This window comes from Pieris rapae, chromosome 1 (assembly GCF_905147795.1).
Source record: "Pieris rapae chromosome 1, ilPieRapa1.1, whole genome shotgun sequence".
Taxonomy (NCBI): Eukaryota; Metazoa; Arthropoda; class Insecta; order Lepidoptera; family Pieridae; genus Pieris; species Pieris rapae.
In genome coordinates, this window is record NC_059509.1 from 11,875,871 (window position 1) to 11,899,758 (window position 23,888).

Below are 23,888 nucleotides of genomic sequence, written 5' to 3' on the forward strand. Positions count from 1 at the left end.
TTATTTGTTTTTGCAAGGCTACCGACTATAAGCAAAACCTCTCTTGGTATATATTGTATTCATACATACTTTAGAAACTATAGTGATTCAAATACCCTTTAACATTGTTAATAAATGTTTTTATACTCTTGCATTTTACCTTATTCTATTTGATTTTTCCATAATGGTTGCCTGGGATTGATTGACGGCGATAAGGCTTCCCATGGCCCTCCTAATTATTTGCGTGACATCTTTAGACAAGGCTTGTTAAACATTATAAGAACAATAAAATACGTTTAACGGTTTAAATATTTTGTCTATTATTGAGAAAAGAAATGTTCGAAAAATAACTTTCTACGTAAAATAAACTTTTGCTTGACAAATGACAACTTGATTTTGACGTACGCATCGGGCCAATGCCCATCACGTCTTAAGTAATAACTACTTTTTATTGGCGCTCTTTTGGTGCGTTCTTGACACTTCAGGCTTTATTCGCTATTACTTATATTTTGACGCATCATACTTTTAATAGTTCAGTCATAAACTTAATTGTTTAAATTTTACTGAAAATGGCTACTCATGAATTGGTGACTGAGCAACTTAATACTTGAATAGAAGCCGACATCGTTATATAAGTTAAATGTAAGTAAACATTTTATGCGTGGGCAACGATTTTTGTGGAAGTTTGATAACTTTCTGAACCGTGAAACTTCGTTTGCTGTCATTAAAACTTTAACGCTCAAAAAAATGCTCAAGGTTGTTAATATAGTCATATTCATGTCGTTGTAAAGGTTTTGTGAACATTATGTTGTCGTGCAAAGTAATAAATCAACGGTACATGTTGTTTATCCATCTCAAATTTTTCGCGCATAATACCGCCAATAGTACCTACCGGCGCAGATTTATCTATCTTCCTGCAGCGGTTACAGCTCGGTCTCTTCTTAATATTACACGTGTTTCGCTTTGTGTTCTTTGAATTGCAATATTTTTTTAAATCAATGTTTTATATATGTTTAAAACTATTTTTTTTCAAACTTCAGACAACTTGCCTGATTTCCATTTATGTCTACAATGCCAGTCTAGTCAGAAGTCAGAACGTTTTAGAGGCAGATTTTCTGGTGGCAATAAATGGGTGTACTTCTAGTTTCATAGTTAAATTCTGTGACTAGATCTACACTCGTTGACTGCTTTCAGAGCAACATCAACAAAAATGTGAAAGAATTACTATATATTTGTGCCAATTTTTATTTTTGATTTGATGATAATATGTAGTAGAGTTTGTTTCTGGTACATGTTATCAAGATGGCATATTCAACATGACTAGATCCATACTCGTCTGCAGCCATCAACTCAATCTGCAGACAATCTCTGGTTTTTAAAATAAAGTGTAATAAATTTTATATTAATTTTTGTAAAGTTTCAAGGGTACATTTTAATGATGTCAGAAATATTCAGTACTTGCATTTTTTCTTTTTATGTGATTTCCATTAAGTAATTATCTAAAATCTATTAAATTGTTTAGAAGAGGTGTATTTGTGAGAACAATTTCTATTATGTTGTAAATAGTTGTTGATTATTATAATTTACTGGAATTGAAAATCATATTGGAAGACCTGTATTTAGTTGCAGATTGTTTGTTTAAATTACTTTGTAGCCTTATGGAATTTATGCAACTACTAGTTGGATATTGTGTTATATGGTATTTTTTAAACAATAAATTTATAATTAAAATTGCATATTTTTATTAATAAATCAAATCACACTCCATTATTTCACAATAATTTTTTTAAAACTTCAATATTTTCAATAGACCCTTTACAATATTTGACTGCACACAAAATTTTTATAAGTAGTATTCGTATATATTTAAATGGATAAGCTAATCCTCCTTTCTTAATCTTTCTTTTTCCAGGATTCAGGTTTAGCATTAGTATAGATAACACCTAAACACATTAATACTCCTAGGTAACAACCAACTACTGTACTAGTGTATAATACTCTGTCAGTAAACCCGCGTTTTAACCATATAGGTGTGCCATCCTCTCGCTACAAAATAGGAAATAAAATTTAATATATTAACAGGAATTACTAATTAAGAGCAGTTATTATTAACTACCTACTTTACTACTTAACTAACTACCCTTAATGTTGTGTACTTGAATCCAAACTGCACATATATATTTTATTATCTATCTACACATTTACATGCATGACAAAGGTAGATGAGGAGAGTAGCAAGTCATACTGAAAAATCAATTTTGTGTAAAGGCCTATTAGCCTGTAAAAGGAATTAACAAAGGAACTGCTAAGGGCTACAGAACTACTGGATTATTATTAAGTAATTATTGCATACTTGGAAATCAGCTTGCAACTTCTTTAACTTAGCAAGGCTAGTTGATGACTGGTATTTTAATATGTTGGCGTTAAATACATTACGACGCACAATATTCTGTAATATTAAAATCATAAAATAGAGTAAACATTTCTAGTTTTATCTCGGATTTTTCCTTTTAGAATAATATGATTAGGTAGATACTACTTAATATACAAACCCTAGTTAATTGTAGCATTATCTAAGAAGGATATTGTATGTTGAGATCAAATTTGATGGTTCATGAAATATAATATAGAAAAATATTGACAGTATCTTTTTTTTTATTTTATCTATGAAATAAGTTCATTTGCATTGTTTAAAAAAAGTTTAGTAAAGTTTATTTTTTTCAAGTAAAGTATTCTACCTAAAGCAGTTAAAATACGATTCGACCTTTCGTAAAATACCTAATGCTTATGGATGAAAAGAAGGAAAAATGCATCAGTTAAATGCTGTTGGAATATTTTTGTCTCGCTGTTAAACTAATAGAAAGAAAAAAACTACGATACTGCTCCGTAAAACGTAAATGACCTAGTGAAATAAACAGGTTACTTCCAGTTTTGGTAAAAGTTTAAAATAATGTTTTGTAAGTTAGAGCCACTGACGTCAGACAAATTTAAGTTATTTCAAAGACAGAATAGAATAAATGGAATAACGGTTTAGAAATATGTATTACAATAGTTCCATGATGCTGTTCTAGCAATCTTCCACTGTTGAGACTGTAAGTCGAAAAACTTTTTTCTTAAAATATAATTGATACATGTTATATCATTAACACTCATTGAATATATCTACACTAACAATAAGAAAAGCTACCTATAATTATTGGAAGTTTATGTTGATAAAACAAACGAAGGTTCTAAATTTAAAAAAAAATATTTGTCAGCGGTCTGGAGACTAAACCTCAGATTCAGATTATTTGTAAAACTTTTAAGTATCTGTTTTGATCAGATCTTTTATCTTAAATGAAGTTTCTTGCGCATTCATGTATTTTCATTTCTTAATCTTGCCTAATTTGATGCGCTAGTTCAACCGTCAACGCTTTACGCTTGACGCTTGTACCACTAGCTACTCTGTGGCTTTAATACTATTTCGTCGACCGTCTAGGGATGTGACCTCAAGTCGAAAAAATCGATTATTTAATAATCGATTCTTTTTGTTTCAAGATAAATCGATTTGTGAAAAATCGATTTTCGAGGAAATAATCGATTTTTGTAGACATTTCGATTTTTTCATACGAAAAATGCTTGTTCGATATATTATTCATCAGTATTGTTTAAAATTTGACTTAAAAAAATAAAATAAACTGATAAGGGTAAATCTATACTAATATTATAAAGAGGAAAGGTTTGATTTTTTGTTTGTTTGTTTGTATGAATTGAATAGGCTCCGAAACTACTTGGCAGATTTGAAAAATTCTTTCACTGTTGGAAAGCTACATCATTCCTGAGTGACATAGGCTATATTTCATTTTCAAAAAAATAGGCATCCTTACTAAAATTACGATAACATTAACATTTGTTTATTATTTGATACAATTCTAACAGATGGCGCTGAGTTAAAGGTAGTAGTTTGGCAAGACGACGTTTGCCAGGTCAGCTAGTAATGAATAAAATGACAAATGTTTAGTATGTTTTAAAACTAAAAAACACAATAATTTTATTCTTAAACTTTGAGTTACAATAATAAAAAAAAACTAAAATATTTAATTGCCACAAATGTTTAGTATCACTTAACATTTGACTAGAATCGAAGTAAAATTAACTGATTAGTTTAAGTAGTAAACATAATGATAATTTTAAGTATCAAACTTAGAAAAAGAAAAAAAAGTTTTCTTCAAGCTTTGAGTTTAAATAATAAAAAAACTAAAATAAATAATTGTCACAAATGTTTTGTATCACTAAACAATCGACTAGAATCAAAGTGAAATAAACCGATTAGTTTAAATAGTAAATGAAACGATAATTGCTAAGTATAAACATTGAAAAAGAAAAGAAAGCTTTCTTCACACTTTAAATAAAATTAAATCAAAAAACTTAAGAAAATTATTGCCATAAGTCTTCAGTCAAAGAGTTTAAAAATAATAATTTTGGCAATCGCTTTCCTAAAATGCGGTTCCTAGTTTTTCTGACAATATTTCCCGCTTTCGAAAATAACCTTTCAGCTGGTGCAGAAGTGGCCATAACTGAGAGGTGTTTCAGAGCCAAGGCAGTTAACCTTGGGAAAGTTCCTTCAGAGCTTCTCCATAAATCGAGAGGGTCCATTTTAAGATTTGATAATGGTGCCGCAATATTTAAGTCTAATTCTGAATTTTTGGTCATTGACGTATGAGCAGCCATTATTTTTTGCTGGTGTACCTGCCATATATCTTGTCCGTCGTTACAAAAATCGATTTAAAATGCCTAATTCATATAATCGATTTATTAAAAATCGATTTTTACAATTAATAAAATCGATTACAAAAAATCGATCGTAAGAAAAAAATAATCGATTAAAATAAAAATCGATTATTTATTCACATCCCTACGACCGTCCGCCGTCGTTTAAATAAGTATTTCAGAAAATGGCTACCCATGAACTAGTGACTGAGCAATTTCAGTTTTTAGGAATAGAAGTTCTAAACGATGTTTTAAGTAAATGTAAGTTATTATTTTATGTGTAAGGTATTGCTGGAATTAAGTATAATAGTGCAAGTAAATGACCCTTCATACTTAGTTGGTGTCATTAAAACTTTAAACACCTTAAAAATATTGTTCAAGGTTGTTTTTAATCGAACTATTTTATTTCACTACAGGTGTTAGTTTATGTGAAGAATATAATGTTGATGCTGAAACTTTTATAGAACAGTGGATGGCATTTAGTTTAACACATCTTAATGGCGCTCCACCATCTATTGAAAATTTGAATCTACTTGAGAGGAGGGAGTTTTCCAAACGGACATTGAGTAAAAGTTCAGCCAATGAAACTTCTAATTTGAGTACCGGCGCAACTTTGCCGATCTACGGCGCACCGTTGTCAGCGCAGTATCCTTTTAAAGTTTTCAAAGTCCACGTGTTCTTTTGTTTGTAAAAATTTCGGCGGAAACAGTTACTTTTAAAAAACATGTTTTTATCAATATCATCAGGTAGTTTGTCTCATAACCTACGTATCACTAAGATTTTTAATATGAATATTTTTTCCTAACACTTAGACCAGAAAATGAAGTGCTAACGAATTATATGACTACAACTCCAAAGGTATGTTGCCCAAAAATGTTGACGTAGAGGTTTTGGCGGGTTTTAGAAGAATATGAATGAACTGGAAGAGTTTTCTGGTTGCAGTAGATGGGTGTACTTTTAGTATCACAGTCAAATATTGTGACTAGATCTACACTCATTGACTGCTTTCAGAAAAAAATAATATAAAATAGTAGGACAAATACAGGTTGGATTAAAAATATATAAGATATGATGATATCTTGTAGTCGAGTTTGTTTCTAGTTCATGTTATGAACATGACTAGATCCATACTCATCTGCAGCCGTCGACTCAAATCTGCATGTCTTGATTATGTATACTGCATGTTTTATAAACAATATTAACCAATATAATTTAAGTAAACAGGGAAGCAATGTGGCATTCACATACTAAAATTTGTTTTAATATCATTTAAGTTTGTCTAATATCCATAGTAAACTCAATACTTTCAGAGAATAAAAGTAGAAAATGAACAAATTCAACAAAATGAAATATGTCCTGTAACATACTCCCCTACGTAAGTAAGACTAATTTTTTTTAATAGTGTAGTTTTTAACCAGTTTCATAATAAAAAGCTTGTTATATTATTATTATTAGACGAAGTACAATTTCCAAAATATGAATTAACTAAGTGAACTTTTTGTTTATTGGTTTCCTCAGGTGAATCTCATTTTCGAAGACCATTTGTGTTTATTAATGCTTTATTATTATATTCTGCAACATTTTTTTACAAATGACTTGTGCAATTAAATAAGACTGTATTTTTCATTGATAATATTTTTAAATGCCTTAATCTTCAATTAGACAGATATTTCCGTCTCTGCCTCATTGGTTGTTTTAATAATTATCTATCAAACCTAATACAAGTTTTAAACATTTGTAAGCTGTATAATACTGCAATTGAAATTTGTTTTCTTTTATAAGTTTAATAAAGTAACAACATATTATATCATATTGGCTAGGTTGGACTTTTATTTCGATTGATGCGCTGGGACTTTAAACTAATCCTATTATAAGCAACTGTGTGGACAATCCTGCTTTATTTAATTGTTTAATAAGCAATTTTTTGATTTACTATCATTTTAGGGGATCTTCAGCTAAGTACACATCAAGAACAAATCAGGGTTCAGTTGTGCATTCATATGGCCCTGACCAACTGTTACAAGATATTGATAAATGTGATAATTTAAATTTGATACAATTAAATGTGACACAAGTGCCGAATGATGATGGAGATCTGTATAATAAGGCAATGTGAGTATATAAACTGTAACATTGGCAATTTATATATCAGACAGCCTATTAAATTACAACAATTAAAGGGATGTATCCTTCCCATTAAACATTAACAACACTTAATAATTGTTTGTTAGTTCTAATATATAGTATATAATTATTTATCTATAGTTAAAAATCCTTTTTTTGTAATTCGGAATTATTAAATTTATATATTTGTGATAGGTTTGGTTTCGAGTTACTTCATGAAAAGGCAACTGTGTTTGATAATCACATTAGGTATATATCACAATGTATTATGAAGAAAAATGGAATAACCGAATCGGTTTCGGTTTCTTATAAAACTCAGGTAAAATTTTGTTAATATTACATGTAATACTAACATTGAGTTGATTTTTTGAAACTTGTTTAACTTTCTCAATAGTAGTTTCATGTTAGACTCAAAATATTAATACAACTTGTAATAGATAAAAAAAAACCACGTGTGAGTACTTATATACACGGGTTAGAAGTTGTAATTCTTTGACAAGGCAAAAATATTTAAAAAAATATGTTTCGTCTTATTCTACGTTGGCAGAAATAATGACAATTATAATAGAAAATAAAATATAATTTTTCCCTAATGCGCCAAAAGAAGTAACTTCAAAAAAATTAAGAATTCTCACTGTATCATTCTGGGGTTATGGGACGTAGTTGTTTATGTTCTTATTTGGTGCAAACCTAAACATTTTACGAATCCTTTGAATCCATGGAAAGTAAATCTGTTTACATTTAACTTTATATTAGGCGCAAAAGACTTGTCTAGCCAAACGCAGTGCCGGATTAAGCCAACCCGGGGCGTATAGCAAATTCTATCAAGGCGCCCATCTCTAGTTTAGGCTATTAATTTTTTTATAAATATTTACAAATATATCGATTATTATAAGAACATTACGGTACAAAGTTTGTAAAATACCTACTTATTTTTACGATTTAACGACACGAGTTCGAGTTTTAGGTTTTTAGGTCGAAGTGAGGCAAGATATAGTACGCTACTTACTATGTAATTTAATTTTTTATTTAGTTACTTTGGACCGCGGGGCCCCCAAATTCGCAGGGTCCGTAGCATTTGCTACTCTTGCTACGTGGTTAATCCGGCACTGACCGAACGAGCTGGAGAAACAACTTTGAAGGTTCTGAGAATACAACTGTTTCGTTACTATTTCAGTCTGAAGTGTATGTTTCGGGACGTATAGAATGCGACGCAGACGCAAGATTAAACGCCAAAAGCGCTGTCTTACAAGGCACGTGGGAGAACTCATTGAGTACTTCAGTGTCTATTGATATGGATAAGTAAGTACTAACTAAAATACCTCGTTAAAAATTATTTAATAAATTCATGATTTGTGAATATCACACTGATAAACTATGGACTATGGAGTTTTATTCAATGGAGGGATTTCGTTGAAACAGTCTAAACTATGGAGGTTTATGGATATGATATATTGAACATTGACAAAAAAGAGGAAATCGTAATTTATTCGGTTTAAATATATTAGGGCAAACGGGCAGAGAGCTCATCTGACGTTAAGTGATTTCGCCGCTCATAGACATTCAATGTCATACGGCTCGCCAGTGCGTTGCCAACCTTTTAAGAATCGGTATGCTTTTTTTCTTGAAGGACCCTAAGTCGAATTGGTTCGGAAATATTTCAGTGGGCACTGGGCAGTCAGATACATACCACCACTGTATGCGGCAAAAATTGCAATAAAAACGCTGCTTTTAAACTCTCTGTAGTAACTTCAACGATTGGAATTTAGAAATATACATTAACTCAATATATATATAGTATCAATTCTAAGAAAAAAAACATCTGGTTTATTAGCCTCAATAATTTGCAGTTAATCGGGTTATGTAATATATTTAGTCTAAATAACTAAATAACGAAAAGTTACAATATTAAACTCTATTCAAATGTAACGTTTTCCGAATTGTATTTTTACTTCAAACTATCGCCTCCTAGCCTATCGCCTTCTATATATTAGCTAAAGATTCCTGATCACAGGTAAAATCATACTAGTATTAATAATAGTGTATGCTGGTTAGTTGAAAATGAGTACTACTGCTTATAAGCCAACAGCACCTTAGCCTCAATGTACCTGATGGGTATGTCAGAAAGCGATATCGTCCGCCGTTACTTCATGTGTCCACAGCTGTCCTAAAATGGGGAACACACATGATTCAGTGTATTAATTTAGTTAAATACATAGGTTAACGGACCTTTTTCATTTCACTCTTGTCAATTGAGAGTCAACTGTTAAGGCAGGAGTGTTTTTATAAATAAACTAGCAGACTCGGCTAAGCATTGCTGTGACAGTTTTCGTAACATTACATAGTACAGTAGAACTCCAATTATCCGAACTCCGACTATCCGAATCACAAAAAATTGCCCGAAAACGGTTGAAGACCGCAAAACAGCTTACATTGACGGAGATGTTTAAAAAACAATGATTTTTATTTCTAAACTTGTACATAAGTACATTTTATTTATATTTAAAACATGTGAAAATTTCATGTTTCTTTCATTTAATTCAATAAAAAAATAGTGCAATATCAAAACGTAGCTTTTATTCTCTCCAATGGCAATTTTTTTTTTAAATCCGATTATCCGAATGGGACCCGGTCCCCATTAATTCGGATAATTGGAGTTCTACTGTAGTAATTATTCAAGGGAAACGGTGGAAGAGCTTATGTGAAACGTTGGTACTTTTAACATAGCGCCATCTGTTAGAACTATATCAAATAATAAACAAATATTTGCAATAAAATAAAATTGCGATTATAATTAAAGATTTAGATCTTTCCTTTATTTTGCGTTGGACCAGACTGCTCACGGTGTGCCAATTTAATTTAAAATCAGTTAAGTAGTTTAAGAGTCCATCGAGGACAAATATCGTGACAGAAGATTTATATATATTTAATTAATTTATATGTTTTTCAGTTTAAAGCAGTATTCTCTGTTCCCCGGACAAGTAGTGGTGATGCGAGGGAGTAATCCTCGTGGTGATAAATTCGTCGCTACCGAAGTATACTATGACGGGGCTCGACCGATACCAGATAAAAAAGCTGATATGATGAACACATTAAATGGTGAGCACTGGGGCCGTTCCAGTTTAACGTAAACAGATTGTAATTTATCACACACCCCCCAAGTAAATCTTGTAAGCAAATCTCTCATATTGCACAAATCCATATTAATTTTCCAATACAAATATGTTTCTAGCTGTGAAACATTTGATGTTGTTATGGAAATAAAGGTAGTCAAATATTTCTAAGTCGTTTGGAAATTTAAATATATTTTTTTTTAATAGCTATAATTACCTTTATTTTAGCTATTAAAAATCTCTCTCTAGCTCTGTGGCCTGTTTTAAAATCTTTGTCTTAAGTTTTGACACACTAAACACTTAATATATAATGTAGGTGATGTAATTACATAAAAATATAACAATTAATGTTTTTTTTAATGTAACTTTTATATTTATTTACGTTACAGGAAACTTTTCTATGGTGGTTGCAGCGGGTCCATATACTACGTCGAATAGTCTAGCCTTCGAGCCGTTAAAAGATTTCGTTGCGTACATAAACAGGCATCGACCTCACATAGTCATAATGACCGGGCCGTTCCTAGACGCAGATCATAGTAAAGTTAAAGACAACTCTATGGCTGAAACATTCAAGTCCTTTTTTGAGAAACTTATTGATAGCTTAGGAGAAATTAGTACTTCAAGGTAATTACATTAATTTTGAATTAGTTAAAAAATCATAACAAAAGTCAATGTATGTCATATATTTATGTTTACACAGTAAATTATCTTTCTAACTTATCCTCACAATTTGCTGCTACACTGTCAAATATGTTTTAATAGGAATAATTTGACAGTGACAGAGACAGTGAAAGCAGACTTAAAGAAATTTAAAAATTGTACCCGGCCAAATAGTATTTGCCATCTCTGAGATGTCAAAAAATGTCAGAATTCTATGGAATTAAAAATCGCATGAGTTTCAGTGACGTAGAATACGAGTGTTAATATTATCATTGACGTGGAATAAGTGATACCTAGAAGATCTTATGTTCCAAAATAAACGTATTTTATTTTATAATATTTTTTTTTATCATTAGTCCTAGGATGACTCAACATTAAATTCTGTATATCTAAATAATACAAAGTTTTGCACTAAGATCCTTTGTAAATGTTTTTTTCAGTCCGAACACAAAAATATACATAGTCTCCAGTCAAAAGGATGCTTTTCATGTAAACATCTATCCGACTCCACCATATTCGATGAGGAAGCAGCCCGCTAATATATTTTTTTTGCCTGACCCTTGCACATTAAATATCAATGGAGTAGTAGTGACAGCCACTAGCACAGATGTCCTTATGCATATAAGCCAGGAGGAAATATCATTGTGAGTGTAAATAGTTGAATTGCATGTGACGTCACTCAACATCGAAGATATTTGACTTTGTTTTATCTTAATGTCCGTGTAAAACGTAAAAGTTCACACAAAAATACGTCGAATTTAGTACCTCCCCCTTTGGTTTCTTTTCTAGTCAGTATTAAATTTCAAAATTAATAAAAACAGAAAAAAAAGTCTGCCCATAAAGTGTCTAATCATAGACAACAGAGTAGCTTCCATGTATACTAACTTATATGATTCAAGTCATACAAAATCAAATGATGATCAATGTCTGCAGTTGTCTAAAACAATTATTATTGCCTGACAAACTTATTTATTTATGCTTTACATTGGGCAGTCTGCTCATTAATGCACTGGGGGAAGGATTTGTATCAGTTTCTAATGTGGATTATATAGATGGTAAGAATTATCTGGTAAAACGTAATGAAAATAGGAGGAAAGTAGGGCGGTAGGATTTTGGCTTGGTTTTGTGTTTTAATTCAGTAGGTCTTTCCTCAAATATCCCATTTTATCCTATCTCTTGCCGTCCTTACCCATCCATATTTATTTTAATAGAAATCACTTCGCCTTCCCTTGGGTCTCTTGGTTGGTGTTTGCGTGTTTGGTTACAACTATATTTTCCATCCATCTATCTCCATTTCACCTGCCTATCACATTTCTTTACGTCTATAATTATTGTCTTCCTACTAATCAGGTTAAGGTTGGCTATGTAAAAGTTTACGTTTTCTACTTGAATAGTATAATATAATTCTGTTTTTAATTCTACAGTGGAACTGGTGGTGACAAACTATCTCGTTTAGCTAGTCACGTGTTATACCAGCAATGCGCATATCCAATATGGCCGCCACCAGCCTCTCTCCGTATTGACGCGCCTTTATGGGCATCGCACGCGCAGTTGCCTTGTACGCCGCATTTATTAATACTACCCTCCAATTTCCGTTACTTTGTAAAGGTATGTCATATATGCAATGAATATTTTTTTATATTTTATATTTTTTTATTACACTGGAAAATTTAATCAATTACAATTTTACGATTACAAGTGCATAATTATTTTAACAATGTGATAAAGTTTTCTTTAATTTCATTCAACTACAATAATTTAAATTTCAAGTTAAGACCCTAAATTAATTTTTATAAAAGATACAATCAAATAACACTGTTATAACTAAACTAGTCAGCTGTTTCCTTTAACCATAGCATATACACAATTCTGCAGAAAGAGACAAAAGAGTTATTTGGTTAAAGTTATTTATCATTAATGAATAACATCTTATAAAAATAATTAAAATGACATTAACTCTTCTAACTCTTTGGTTAAGCTAAGGATAGTTTTTTAGGGGTTTTTTAGAAATAAATATATTTTTAGGAACTGAATGGTTGTGTGGTTGTGAATCCTGAACATTTGACGAAAGGCACTGGCGGAGGGACTTTTGCTCGTCTAGTTATAACCAACCAAGATACCAACAGTATTGCAGCGCAAATTGTGAGAATTTAAATATATTTGTTTTGGCCATTTGGTGTTTTATTTAATATATATAGGATTTTATAAATTAGTAGTAAAATAAGACATAATTAGAAAAATTTAATCGACTTTATATACGTGTCAACATTAGTCATAGTCATATCTTTATTCATTTAGGTAAACATGTACACTTATGAACGTCAAGAAAAACAAATTAAATTAGAGCTAATCTCTAGAGCGGGTAAGAAGAACTGGCATTGCCTATCATACCCTTATAATATAAATATATAACTCCTCCATGCGTAAGGTAATAAACCAATTTGGATTTGAATGTTCCTCAGAGGTAGTATAATTCATATTCAAATCGAGGGTCTTGATGACTTAGTGTCTGGGAAATTTGTGTGCAAACATGTGTTATACAAAGATAATTAAATTTTAAATTTAGAACATCACCTTATTAGAAATCGGTTACGAATTAAACAAATTGTTTGATAAATATTTAACTTTTTAATTTACTTGACTTTAATAATAAAAATAGATAATCAATTTATACATTAAATTACAAATTAGTTAACTATGTTAAATTTAAACAAACAAAGTTGAATAATTATGGTAAATGTCCAAAAGTATCTAAAATGTAATACATGATAAAATATGACATTAGGCAACATAAATGGGGTCGTTCAGAGACACAAGTCCGCCACCACCAGAGCGCAGCGCCATCTGTATTCCCATACGCGGTGAGTTACCGGCCGTTTTGCGTACTTCAGGATCTTCTATTTGACGGTAGCTGCAAATTTATTACAGTTATATAAATATGTATAGTAACATAGATTATATTGAAAAAAAGATCTTTAGCATATAAATGTCTTTAAACCTAAGATCGAGCATTTATATTATTGGCGGATCACACATAAACACCAAACATTCTAAGAATCTGTAAAGTGAATGGATATTAAGTCATGATGTCAAAATATACCTTTTTAATGTTTCCAATGGCTCCGCTTTTGTGTGGCGTACTCCAGTTTCTGGGTCAATGGTAGTCAAAACACATCTGTGCATAAATTTTATTACAATTAGCAGAAATATTTGACATTTCTTTCAAAAAATGATGGTTCATATCTTTTATATCACATCTTCAAATATTTTTTAATTTTATGTTACACAAATCTTCAGCATAATGCTAGATTATATACATAAAGCATACCTTGTTCTTTAAAAAAATCTTTTTTATCTCTCATTCTTTTTTTTCTTCTTTGATTATTGTTATTTTGGGTGTTTCTATGTATGCGTTTTGTTAGTATTAAATGTTATGTCTATGTCTATACATTTATTTCAGTATTAATCGAAGGAAAGGTATTATTTTCTCGAATACAGACTGTATTCGAGAAAATAATACCTTTAGACTGAGTCTCATCTACCGATTTAATAAAAATACTTACCTCGTACAAGGTTTTATGATTTCAAATATATTATCTCCTATTTTGACGAACTTCCACTGGTCTTCCTGAAAAGCTTTAGCGCCGTCTAACACGAAGTTGGCTCTAAAATTACGATGCGTCACTTGGCAGTCCTTTAATCTTCCATTCAGTTCTTCCACAGAGGCCTCGTTTATTAAATTAAAGGGAACTTCATCTGGTAGGGCACCCTTTAAAAAGTTTTAATGATTATTTCATCTGGATAATTAACGGTTATTGGGTACATTATAGGTATGAAATAGTTCAAGAGCCTTATTAGCCTACCGGTCTTATTAAGTGTCTGCTGGGTGAAGGGTATCGGGTTCGATTCCCGGTTGGAGTTCTAATTTTAATTAAATTTAAATTTGTTCCAAATTGTTTACGTATTCCCATTGGTGCACGTCCTCGTGAAACAATGATTAGTGATTGATGATGACAGTTACAGACAGTATCATCAACATATGAAGTACAGAGAAGTTTGTCTGCCTTATATTCTATAGTCTATAATCTATATAATATAATACTTTATATGACAATATACATACCGTATCGTTTTTCGTAAACTTGTAAATTTTATTTGTAGTGCTTCTTAAATTGCGGCTATTTTGAGATGCGTAATACACGAGCCTGTAGTTAGTAGTTGATTTATCTAATAGCCTGCAATAATAAGTATCTTTAGGTAGCATATTATTTTATTTATATACTCGTACAGTAGTATTTTTTTTCTTCTAATAGGTATCTAATTTAATATAATCATTTTTGTTTTTGTATTTACTTTGGTCGGTCTGAATAAAAAGCTATATGTCTTATTATTATTATTACAGGAGTATTGGTAATTCGAAGTATTCATTTCTTATAATTATCTATCCCACTTTAGAAATGCGAGACGTAAAACGACATTATTTAAAGATTCACTATAAGATCCACTACTAAAAAACTTCATGAAACTTGGCTTGCAGATTAGTTTAAAAACATAACCGTTTTCTTAATGAAAAACTTTTTATCGACGAATAGATTAGAGCGTACATAGCCCATATGCCAGAATGTTTTAAAAGTATTTTGTCTTCCTTATTAAGTTGATTTGATTTTTTTTTCACTTGCGAAAACGTACCTTGAAAACCACTCGGCAGCTTCCCAGCCACAGTCATGTACTGGCACAGAGACCGACCATACTGTAGCGTTCTTCTGGGGTTGTAAGGCTATCACCTTAAATGTGTAAAAAAAGTACTAATTAAAACTACTACTACTTACTACTTTAAGATATTATTTTATTAAGATTCTATGTACGTATTACGCACTCAACGTGTTGGTACTCAAAGCGTAGGTCTTGGGGTAAGATTCACAGTCTACAGCGGCCTTAGTCAAGATGCTTTAACAGTAGTGTATGTAGAAAGTCGAAAACTTAAATTGTATGAAAATTACAGTCTGTGTCACCAAATTCTGTTAAGGCATCTTGTCTAAGCCCCACGATCCTATCACTTCTGTGAAATAGTTTTTGACAAACTGAAGCTATCTAATCCATAGGGACCATCTCCTATATAAGAAGTTACTCTATGATAGGGACTTATGCTTAAGACACAGATGCAGACGTCTCAGGCAAAGACTCGTTTTATTTTACGGTGGCGCCACTGGATTATTATTACATAAGTGAAATCAATCACCTCAGCTAAATTCACAGATACCGGTTCCATATCACGATGGTTTAAAGTGAGAATTGAATTCGTGATCGACGGTTGAACTAATAGAAGTTCTGGAAAGGCTCTTGCTGTTATGAAGTTGTTCTTGTCATCTACCACCATCAACACTCTGTGAAAGCGAAAAGTGATGATTTTTCGATATATTGTATTTAATATAAATTTTTGGACAAGCTTATGTGATTTTTTTTATAATAATTCAAAAAAACTTGATTAATCATGGATGGCTTCATTTTTATACGTTTCGTAAGGAATATTTACATAATTCGACGTTTTGAGTACATCTTAGAAATTGACAACAGAAAGTTGACAGACAAACTGACTGGTCAAGGTGGCAGGAAGTTTTAAAACATTTTAAAATCATTGCAAGTAGGTAATTCTTTTAGTAATGTTCTTTATAAATCTTACTGGATATACTTGAAATACAAATAAGTTCACGTACCTATCTCTTAACCAACCATTCTTCAAACCTAGCAGACTACATTCTCCAGTATTTAAAGCAATCGAACCACACGATTTTATTGGGTATGCATAAATATTTTTAAGGGTTCCAACTTGAGTCCATTCTTCGGGTAAACTTGGTTTTTGTAACTCTTTATACAGCTGATAAGCTGCGTATGCGCCACCGATAACGCCGGCTGACGCTATTGCAGCTTTAGCGTAAGTACCTATTGAAAGTTATCCTTAATGTAAGTATGTTGTTTTTAGTTCGGGTTTCCTATTCTGTATGTGGAATGGAATCAAATAATTTAGCATAATGAGGAGCGTGTATAAAATAAATAGTAACATAATTAATCTAGCAATACATTGCTAATAATAATTACAATTAAAAAAAATATTCCTGGCTTCAATGTTTTTTTAGCAACTATAAAGGTTTTCAGAAAAAAAATGTAAACAGGATAATATATAAATAATAACAGTAAGGCCCTCTAAACCTCTATTCTTAAATAGAATCTAGGAGAAAACAGTATTGCGATCAGATAACCTTGATTTTACATCTTAGAATTAATTAAAAAGTTATTTAATGTCAAATAAAAGGAATTAGGCACGGGATAACTGATATAATTTATAGAACCTACAGACGTAGTCTATGGCCCACTCTATTTTAAATCTGTTTCAATGAAAATCAATCTTGTTAAACCAATCTTACGCTGAAATTGTAGCTTACCTTGATTTGACATTGCCTTTTACGATGTAATTAAAATGTTTAACACACGGTTAAGGTAACGTGAGCAAGTGTGACACAAGCAAATAGTAAACACAGATGACAGAATCACTTAATTTATTGTAGAGTATTGACGTTTATAATAATTGACAGATACGCGTAGCACATGGACATAGAATTAATGTTGACCGAAACAGCTGTATTACGTGACAAAATAACTGCAGTATTTTTATATTTGTTTTCACAATTTGATTTGGTTTAATAGTTTTATCGTTGCTTACAATCCCATCACTCTTATATAACAATCAATTATTTCGAGAATCTGTCTTAATATTATATAAAAAAATATTAATATTGATAGATAATAATATAACAGAAAATTATGCAACTGCACTGTAGCGCTGTTTATCATGAATAGTAGGTATTTTCTCATGTTGTTTCAGATAAAAATATTTACACACGTCTTATCTTATTGTTTTTATTCATTTGACATTCATTGCATGTACAAGTTATATCATGTATATTATATTATGTCGGATATTAAGGGAATGCTACGGTACTCTATCGACTAATGTAACATTTGGAATTAATTTGTATTTCATATTAACAGTAAAATAACGAATGTTTGTCTGTAGACAGTTTTTAATTTTATATAAGAATATAGACTCATTTTGTAAGTTTGTCGCCTTGCTATGCTAGACAACATAAAATCAGTAATAAAAACATTCATCTACCAATTTAATTATAATTAACTACAATATTATTGGCGTGGCTTTTTGGTACATAATTATGGTTATATATTACGTTATTATTATACGTTTCTATCTTCATATGTACAGGATATACCACTTATTTGATTGGTATTAAATAATTCATTTAAAAATCATATTTTATTTTAGGATAAAATATAAACATAAAGACTTATTAAACGTACATATTTTATTGAACAAAGTACTAATTAACAAAAAAAATTGACACATATCAAATATTTTTTACAATTTCATGCAATCAGTTGGATATTCCGAGAGTGGAGACTTATGAGTCCGAAGCTTTCCCCTAAGCAATGTAAATGGGATCGTTTAGATTAACGGTTCCACCAGGCGGGGATCGAAGTGCCATTTGCACGCCCATTCGAGGTGAATTGCCAATTGATTTACGAATTTGCGGATCTTCGTGAAGGCGATAGCTAGAATAGATAGTAAAGTGACAAACTAGCTTTTTAAAAACTTAGTCAATGCCTGGGTTCGATTGCAAACCAATAATTGATTCAATGGTAAATATAAATAGTGTCAGCAAGCCCACCACGCAACACAAATGGGGCGTCCAGGTACGACTAGAGTAGAAAACAAACGTGGCAGAGATGACTGCTGCCCCAGTTAATGACCCCAAATACAGAATATACCAGAAGAATCTATGCGAACGGTTCAGTTCCTGCGACACGAGGTGGTTCGTCATCCCATGGAATATAGTCCCAGCAAATTAAAGTACATACTCGTATTACAATAAAGTCTATTTCCTTTTAGGAATTTAGATTCAATCACCTCAGTTTAGTAGCTTAGAATGCACGAAACATATACTTTCAAACAAAGAGATTATTAAGACTATGTTTATTGGTTTTATTAAGTACGAAATTTCAGCAAAATAATTCAATCTCACCTCCTCAAAGTTTCCAATGGCTCTGAGTTAGTATCATGCACACCTGTTTCTGGATTAATTGTTGTAAGCACACATCTGAAATTGTTTTTAGTAATAATTAACATGCTTGTTGTGTCGGCCCGTCGAAACAACGTTTGTGTTAAGGCAGCGATAAAACAAAGAACAAAGAATTAATAGAAATTATCAATCTTTATATGTATATTAAATTTACTGTTTGTATGTGTGTGTATTGTGTACTGAAATCCTCCTAAACGGCTGAACCGATTAGAATGATTTCTTTTAATGCGTTTGGGTGGCGACATGGAAGGTTTAGATTCACAAATAAGCCCATAATATATATTATGTGCATGTGTTCGTAATAAACTTCTTAGCTGCTGGACAGATTTTGATAAGAATGATTTACATTTTTCGATTTTTTTGTATGTAAGACGTGTGTACAAGACGTCTGTCGGATTCTCTAGTACACGTATAGAAATTGTCGGCTCACCACAGTACAGTATAATCCAGTGTCGAATACATGTCAAATATTTCTACATACTTTATTGAACAAGGTCGAGTTATCTATTAAAAAGAGAAACCATAATTTAAAGAGGCCTGTTTAATACTTCACAGGGTCCGTTCAAGTATAACGCAAGCACGATAGGAGGGGGGGGGGTCTTTGATTTTGGTTTTGGTGATTACGTCAACAGTGATTGTTTACTTTTGAAACATTGTCTATGCTTTCCTACAAAAATATACGTTTATATTTGAGAGCTTCGCTTACTTTTGCTGACAAGAGTAAGGGGAGGGGGATAAAGCAGTAAATCTGCTTACGCAATACTTGGACGGGCCACACAGACAAACCTGAAACAGGGCATAATAATTTCGAAAACAACACTGCCAATTTTAATAAATCTCCAATTATCTTCCTCAAACGGCTTAGCTCCGGTCAACACGAAGTTAGGTCTAAAATTGCGAATAGATATGTCGCTGTTCGGGACTTTTTGCTTTAAGTCGTTTACTGATGCTTCGTTAATTAAGTTGTATGTTGTATCGTCGCTAAAGACGCCCTGCAATACAATATTTAAATATACCTTAATTTATCAAAATGTATTAAATAAAACTACTTATAAATCTGTACACGTAAGTCCTTCTTAATTTCGAAAGGAAAGCAATAATTGCTTACCTAGTCTAATCAACGAACCTTTTCAAAGAAAGGATAAAGAGACAAATACCTAATGTTTCATTTAAGTTTATAAGAACAAATTGACATTGTAGATACGTAAATCAATAAAAAAAATCAGTGGCGCTACCACCTCTTTAGGTCTTGGCCTCATATTTCTAAATCTGTTCTATGATCATTTTTAAATGTAATAGGTAAGTAGGTGATCAGCCTCCAGTGCCTGACACACGCCGTCGACTTTTTGGATCTAAGACATGTCGGTTTCCTCACGATGTTTTTCTTCACCGTTCGAGAAAATGTTAAATGTGCACATAGAAAGAAAGTCCATTGGTGCACAGCCGGGGATCGAACCTACGACCTCAGGTATGAGAGTCGCACGCTGAAGCCACTAGGCCAACACTGCTGGACGTTATAAATAATTCTCGATAATAATTATTTAAAGTTATTACTTATTAGTAATAAAATATTTTATAGATACCGTATCTTCACTTCCAAAGTTGTAAATATTTTGTAAATGACTTTGAGCTAGTTTACGACTTTTTTTCGAAGCGTATAATACAAGTTTCATCGGGTTTTCTGTGGAACCGAGTAATCTGGAAGCATTTAGCATAACTTTAACAGCTTACATTGTGGTTTCATTAAAAATATTATTTTTCAAACTAGCCAAGGAGACGCCCAAAAAGGGGCAGTCATCGCAGCTCAAAGACACTTTTGAATTTTAGTTGATGCGTTGCCGGCCTTTGAGGGGAATTTCTGTTGTTTAACCAAAACTATTTTTATCTAATACATTATTTATAATTAACATGTCTATGAGTATCTATAAAACAGAATTGTTTTTTTTTTCAAATAGTAATTAAAAAAAATTTAGGACCTTAATACCGACAATTCCTATCACAACATACAGTTTAGTTTTATTTTGATTGCTACCTTGAAAACCAATCGCTTGCAGCCCAACCGCAGTCATGAATCGGAACTTTTGTACCCCAAACATCACCATATTTGGGCTTTTGTAATTCAATAACCTGTAAATAGCATTACGTAAAATTAGACGTGAATGCAAAAACTGACAAGTTTTTCGACCCATTATAAACCTGTAACTTCAAAAAGCCAATAGGTCTCTGTGGTAAATCTTTTATCAAGGAAGGCTACGACCAAACTCACGAGAATAAAACCGAAAATAAAAATCCGCTAAGCGCAGCCAGTAATTATTTATTAATATTCTAAAAATATGTATACTAAAAAAACTCTATATTTCGTTAGTTATTTGATAAAATACGTTATATAAATGGTACAATTTAGTCGTCCTGGTGTACAGAAAAACTGTGTGCAGTTTGTGTTTCCACCACACCAACTTTTTTTCTATTTAAGATTATATATACAATAAATAAACGACGTACCTCATCCAAATTAATTCTAAGTGGTTCCATATCTTTGTGCTTTAAGGTTAAAATAGATTTCTCAAACGATGAATGCACAAGAAGAAGTTTCGGATGTTTTCTAGCCGTTAGAAAATGATAATTTGAATCAGTTACCATTAGGAACCTTAAAAAATAAAGTTCGTAGGTAAGTAATTGTGAAAAAAAAATGTTCGACTGGAGTGTTTACTTTTTGTATAAATATGAGAATTTAACAAATAGTTTCAATGAAAAAGTTTCGTTATTAAAAATATTGCTAAACATACCTGTCCCGCATCCAATCATCCTTCAGACCCAATGAAGAGCATTCTGCTGTGTTCAATATAATCGGCGCGCAAGATTTTATAGGATACACCAATAAGTTTTTTAAGGTTCCCACTGGGATCCATTGATCGGGAATTTTAGTTTTGTTTTGTCCCTTTTTAAATATATGATATGATAGAAATAATCCGCCAATAACGCCAACCCCAACCGCGGTACTTACGTAAATTGCTAAAATTGGTTATCGTCTTATACCACAGTTATTGCTACTTATGTAAATATAATATATGTTAACAAGTTATATACTTGTATAGATAAATGTTAACAAAACAAACCTTCCAATATTAAGCATACATTATCTTGACTTTATAATCATTCTCAGCATAATAAATATCTGATGAAGTACATATCTGTTTACTTCAAGTATGAAATAACAAGATACTTAGCTAGTATCAAGAATTTAAACTTAGTGGAATGAATTTGTGTTTCAGAATTGAATGTAAAGCTATTATTATTTTTACTTAAGATAACGTTACTTATTTATATACATGTTACTCATTTGTATATACCCTCAGATTGCATTTACAATTCACAATTGAGAAATTTCTATTATAGTATAAAAAAAAAACTTTAAAAAAATGTTTGAACTGTATCCATGGCTATTGTATAAATATTAGTGTTAATATTTTATCAACATCAATTATAAAAATATAAACCCTACCTGCTTATCATAGGCCGCATATTTAAATAACAGATAACAAATTCTCACCTTGGGACATGGCTTCGCTAATAACAATACTATGATAGCAATTACAAGCAAATTATAATTTAAATTATAAAATGAGGTCTGGAACTGGATATATAAGTGTTCTACGCCAACACACTGCTGCTCCTTAGTAATTGGTACGTATGTATTGGTGTACATATTATGTATTATATACATAATGCATCATAGAATATAATACTCTATCAAGATGTTACTCTATCTCTTGAAAATGGTGCCTTGCGGATTATCTTGCATCTTATCAATTGAAAATAATTCCAATTTAATGGACTCAGGGAATTTAATAATTACTGATATTAGATCTGAAATAAATAATAAACTCTAAAATCTAATGAAATCTTTGATATAATTAAATAACATCAAATTCTTAAAAAAACATGAATAAGCATAATATGAAAATGTTTCTCATGATTATTTTTTTCATTGTAAGATTGTTCGTGACACTTCAAAACGTAATACGTATATTCATTGTCTGTGGATTAAACGACAAACAGGCTAGTGTGATAATGACAATTTGACAATGACATAAAGTTAACGTGTGGAATTTTGTTGCATTCGTGTTAAATTTAAAACCACATTTAAATCAGCTAGGTATTTAAATATTAAATTATTAATTGATTTTTATAATAATTTCGGTTACAGCCGAAAATTTTAGTCATCGAAAAATATTTTTTTATCAAAAATGGTCTTATTAAATAATGAAGAGGTAAGAAATTTGTACTGATGATAAATTTTATCATTACTTCTGAAATAGTATGTAATAATTATTTTGTTTTAGTTTCTAAATGAGCTCACTAAGCTGTTCCAGAATGCAAGAACAACAGGATCAGTAACAGTGACAATGAAAAGATGTAAGCTAGCAGTTTTATTTTCTATCAATATTATTTAATCCATATTAACCACCATGAATTTCTCCTTTCCAGACGATGGTCGTAATGCACCGAATCCTAAGGGTGGTTTAGCTATTCCAAATCCTGAGTACAAATGTTTAGTGAGGGCACAGTGTCATAGTAAAAAAATATCAACAGTTATTGAACAGAAAGATGTAGAAACATTTACAAATGCATACTCTAATTTATTAAAAACTAGTATCAATGGCTTAAAAAGGTTGAAGAAGCCAAAAAAGAAGGCAATGGCAGCTCAATAAAGCTAAATAATAAACTATCTTTGTCTCAAAGACTGAGTCTAAGATGAAGCAAAGAGGCATGTTTAGTAAGGGCTGTGTCATAGTTAAAAAATCTAAGTTATTGAAAAGAAAGATGTACAAAAATTTACAAAATGCACTCTCCAATTTATTTAAAACTAGAAAGAAAGGCAATGGCAGCCCAATTAAGCAGCATCTATTTCACATCGACTGAGTCTAAGATTAAGCAAAGAGGCGACAACTGATCATGCCCATCATCAGAGCCACGGGTGGAGGTCCATTAAATGTGCTTTTCTCTCAAATGAGATATGAAGAGTTGGAGTCTTGCCTTAATGGCTGCTGGTAAAAGACTGTCACTTCCTAATATTATGAAAACTATAAATATATCTGGATATTGATGTCTT

The 23,888-nt window shown here is 31.4% G+C and overlaps 4 protein-coding genes across 6 annotated transcripts; 2 read left to right on the top strand and 2 right to left on the bottom strand.

The window, feature by feature from the left end:
• Positions 1–4,876: 4,876 nt before the first annotated feature.
• On the top strand, positions 4,877–12,797 carry LOC110993058 (DNA polymerase alpha subunit B). Of its 2 annotated transcripts, XM_022259142.2 has the most exons (12): positions 4,877–4,989; positions 5,145–5,373; positions 5,541–5,586; positions 6,039–6,103; positions 6,673–6,840; positions 7,048–7,171; positions 8,030–8,154; positions 9,803–9,951; positions 10,355–10,589; positions 11,066–11,269; positions 12,050–12,233; positions 12,651–12,797. In XM_022259142.2, the coding sequence occupies exons 1-12, from the start codon at positions 4,914–4,916 to the stop codon at positions 12,777–12,779; spliced, it is 1,734 nt and encodes a 577-aa protein (XP_022114834.2). In that variant the 5' UTR covers positions 4,877–4,913; the 3' UTR covers positions 12,780–12,797. The 2 variants fall into 2 exon arrangements, with proteins under 2 accessions (XP_022114834.2, XP_022114835.2); XM_022259143.2 differs by lacking the exon at positions 4,877–4,989 and having other exon boundaries at positions 5,232–5,373; positions 5,546–5,586.
• Positions 12,798–13,001: 204 nt separating this feature from the next.
• On the bottom strand, positions 13,002–17,392 carry LOC110993060 (mitochondrial amidoxime reducing component 2-like). The gene is made up of 8 exons (XM_022259144.2): positions 17,066–17,392; positions 16,340–16,565; positions 15,865–16,009; positions 15,315–15,409; positions 14,749–14,860; positions 14,189–14,394; positions 13,726–13,800; positions 13,002–13,536 (listed from the first exon to the last, which is right to left on the bottom strand). The coding sequence occupies exons 1-8, from the start codon at positions 17,076–17,078 to the stop codon at positions 13,407–13,409; spliced, it is 1,002 nt and encodes a 333-aa protein (XP_022114836.2). The 5' UTR covers positions 17,079–17,392; the 3' UTR covers positions 13,002–13,406.
• A 601-nt stretch (positions 17,393–17,993) lies between these two features.
• Positions 17,994–22,527, bottom strand: LOC110993080 (mitochondrial amidoxime reducing component 2). 2 transcript variants are annotated; one of them, XM_022259171.2, is made up of 8 exons: positions 22,326–22,527; positions 21,562–21,787; positions 21,278–21,422; positions 20,808–20,902; positions 20,359–20,473; positions 19,562–19,767; positions 18,719–18,793; positions 17,994–18,248 (listed from the first exon to the last, which is right to left on the bottom strand). In XM_022259171.2, exons 1-8 carry the CDS (start codon positions 22,333–22,335, stop codon positions 18,119–18,121), a joined length of 1,002 nt encoding a protein of 333 aa, XP_022114863.2. In that variant the 5' UTR covers positions 22,336–22,527; the 3' UTR covers positions 17,994–18,118. The 2 variants fall into 2 exon arrangements, with proteins under 2 accessions (XP_022114863.2, XP_045485387.1); XM_045629431.1 differs by lacking the exon at positions 22,326–22,527 and adding an exon at positions 21,892–22,054 and having other exon boundaries at positions 17,995–18,248.
• A 358-nt stretch (positions 22,528–22,885) lies between these two features.
• Positions 22,886–23,878, top strand: LOC110993068 (signal recognition particle 14 kDa protein). Its single transcript, XM_022259153.2, has 3 exons — positions 22,886–23,046; positions 23,119–23,191; positions 23,264–23,878. The coding sequence occupies exons 1-3, from the start codon at positions 23,023–23,025 to the stop codon at positions 23,485–23,487; spliced, it is 321 nt and encodes a 106-aa protein (XP_022114845.2). The 5' UTR covers positions 22,886–23,022; the 3' UTR covers positions 23,488–23,878.
• Positions 23,879–23,888: the final 10 nt, after the last annotated feature.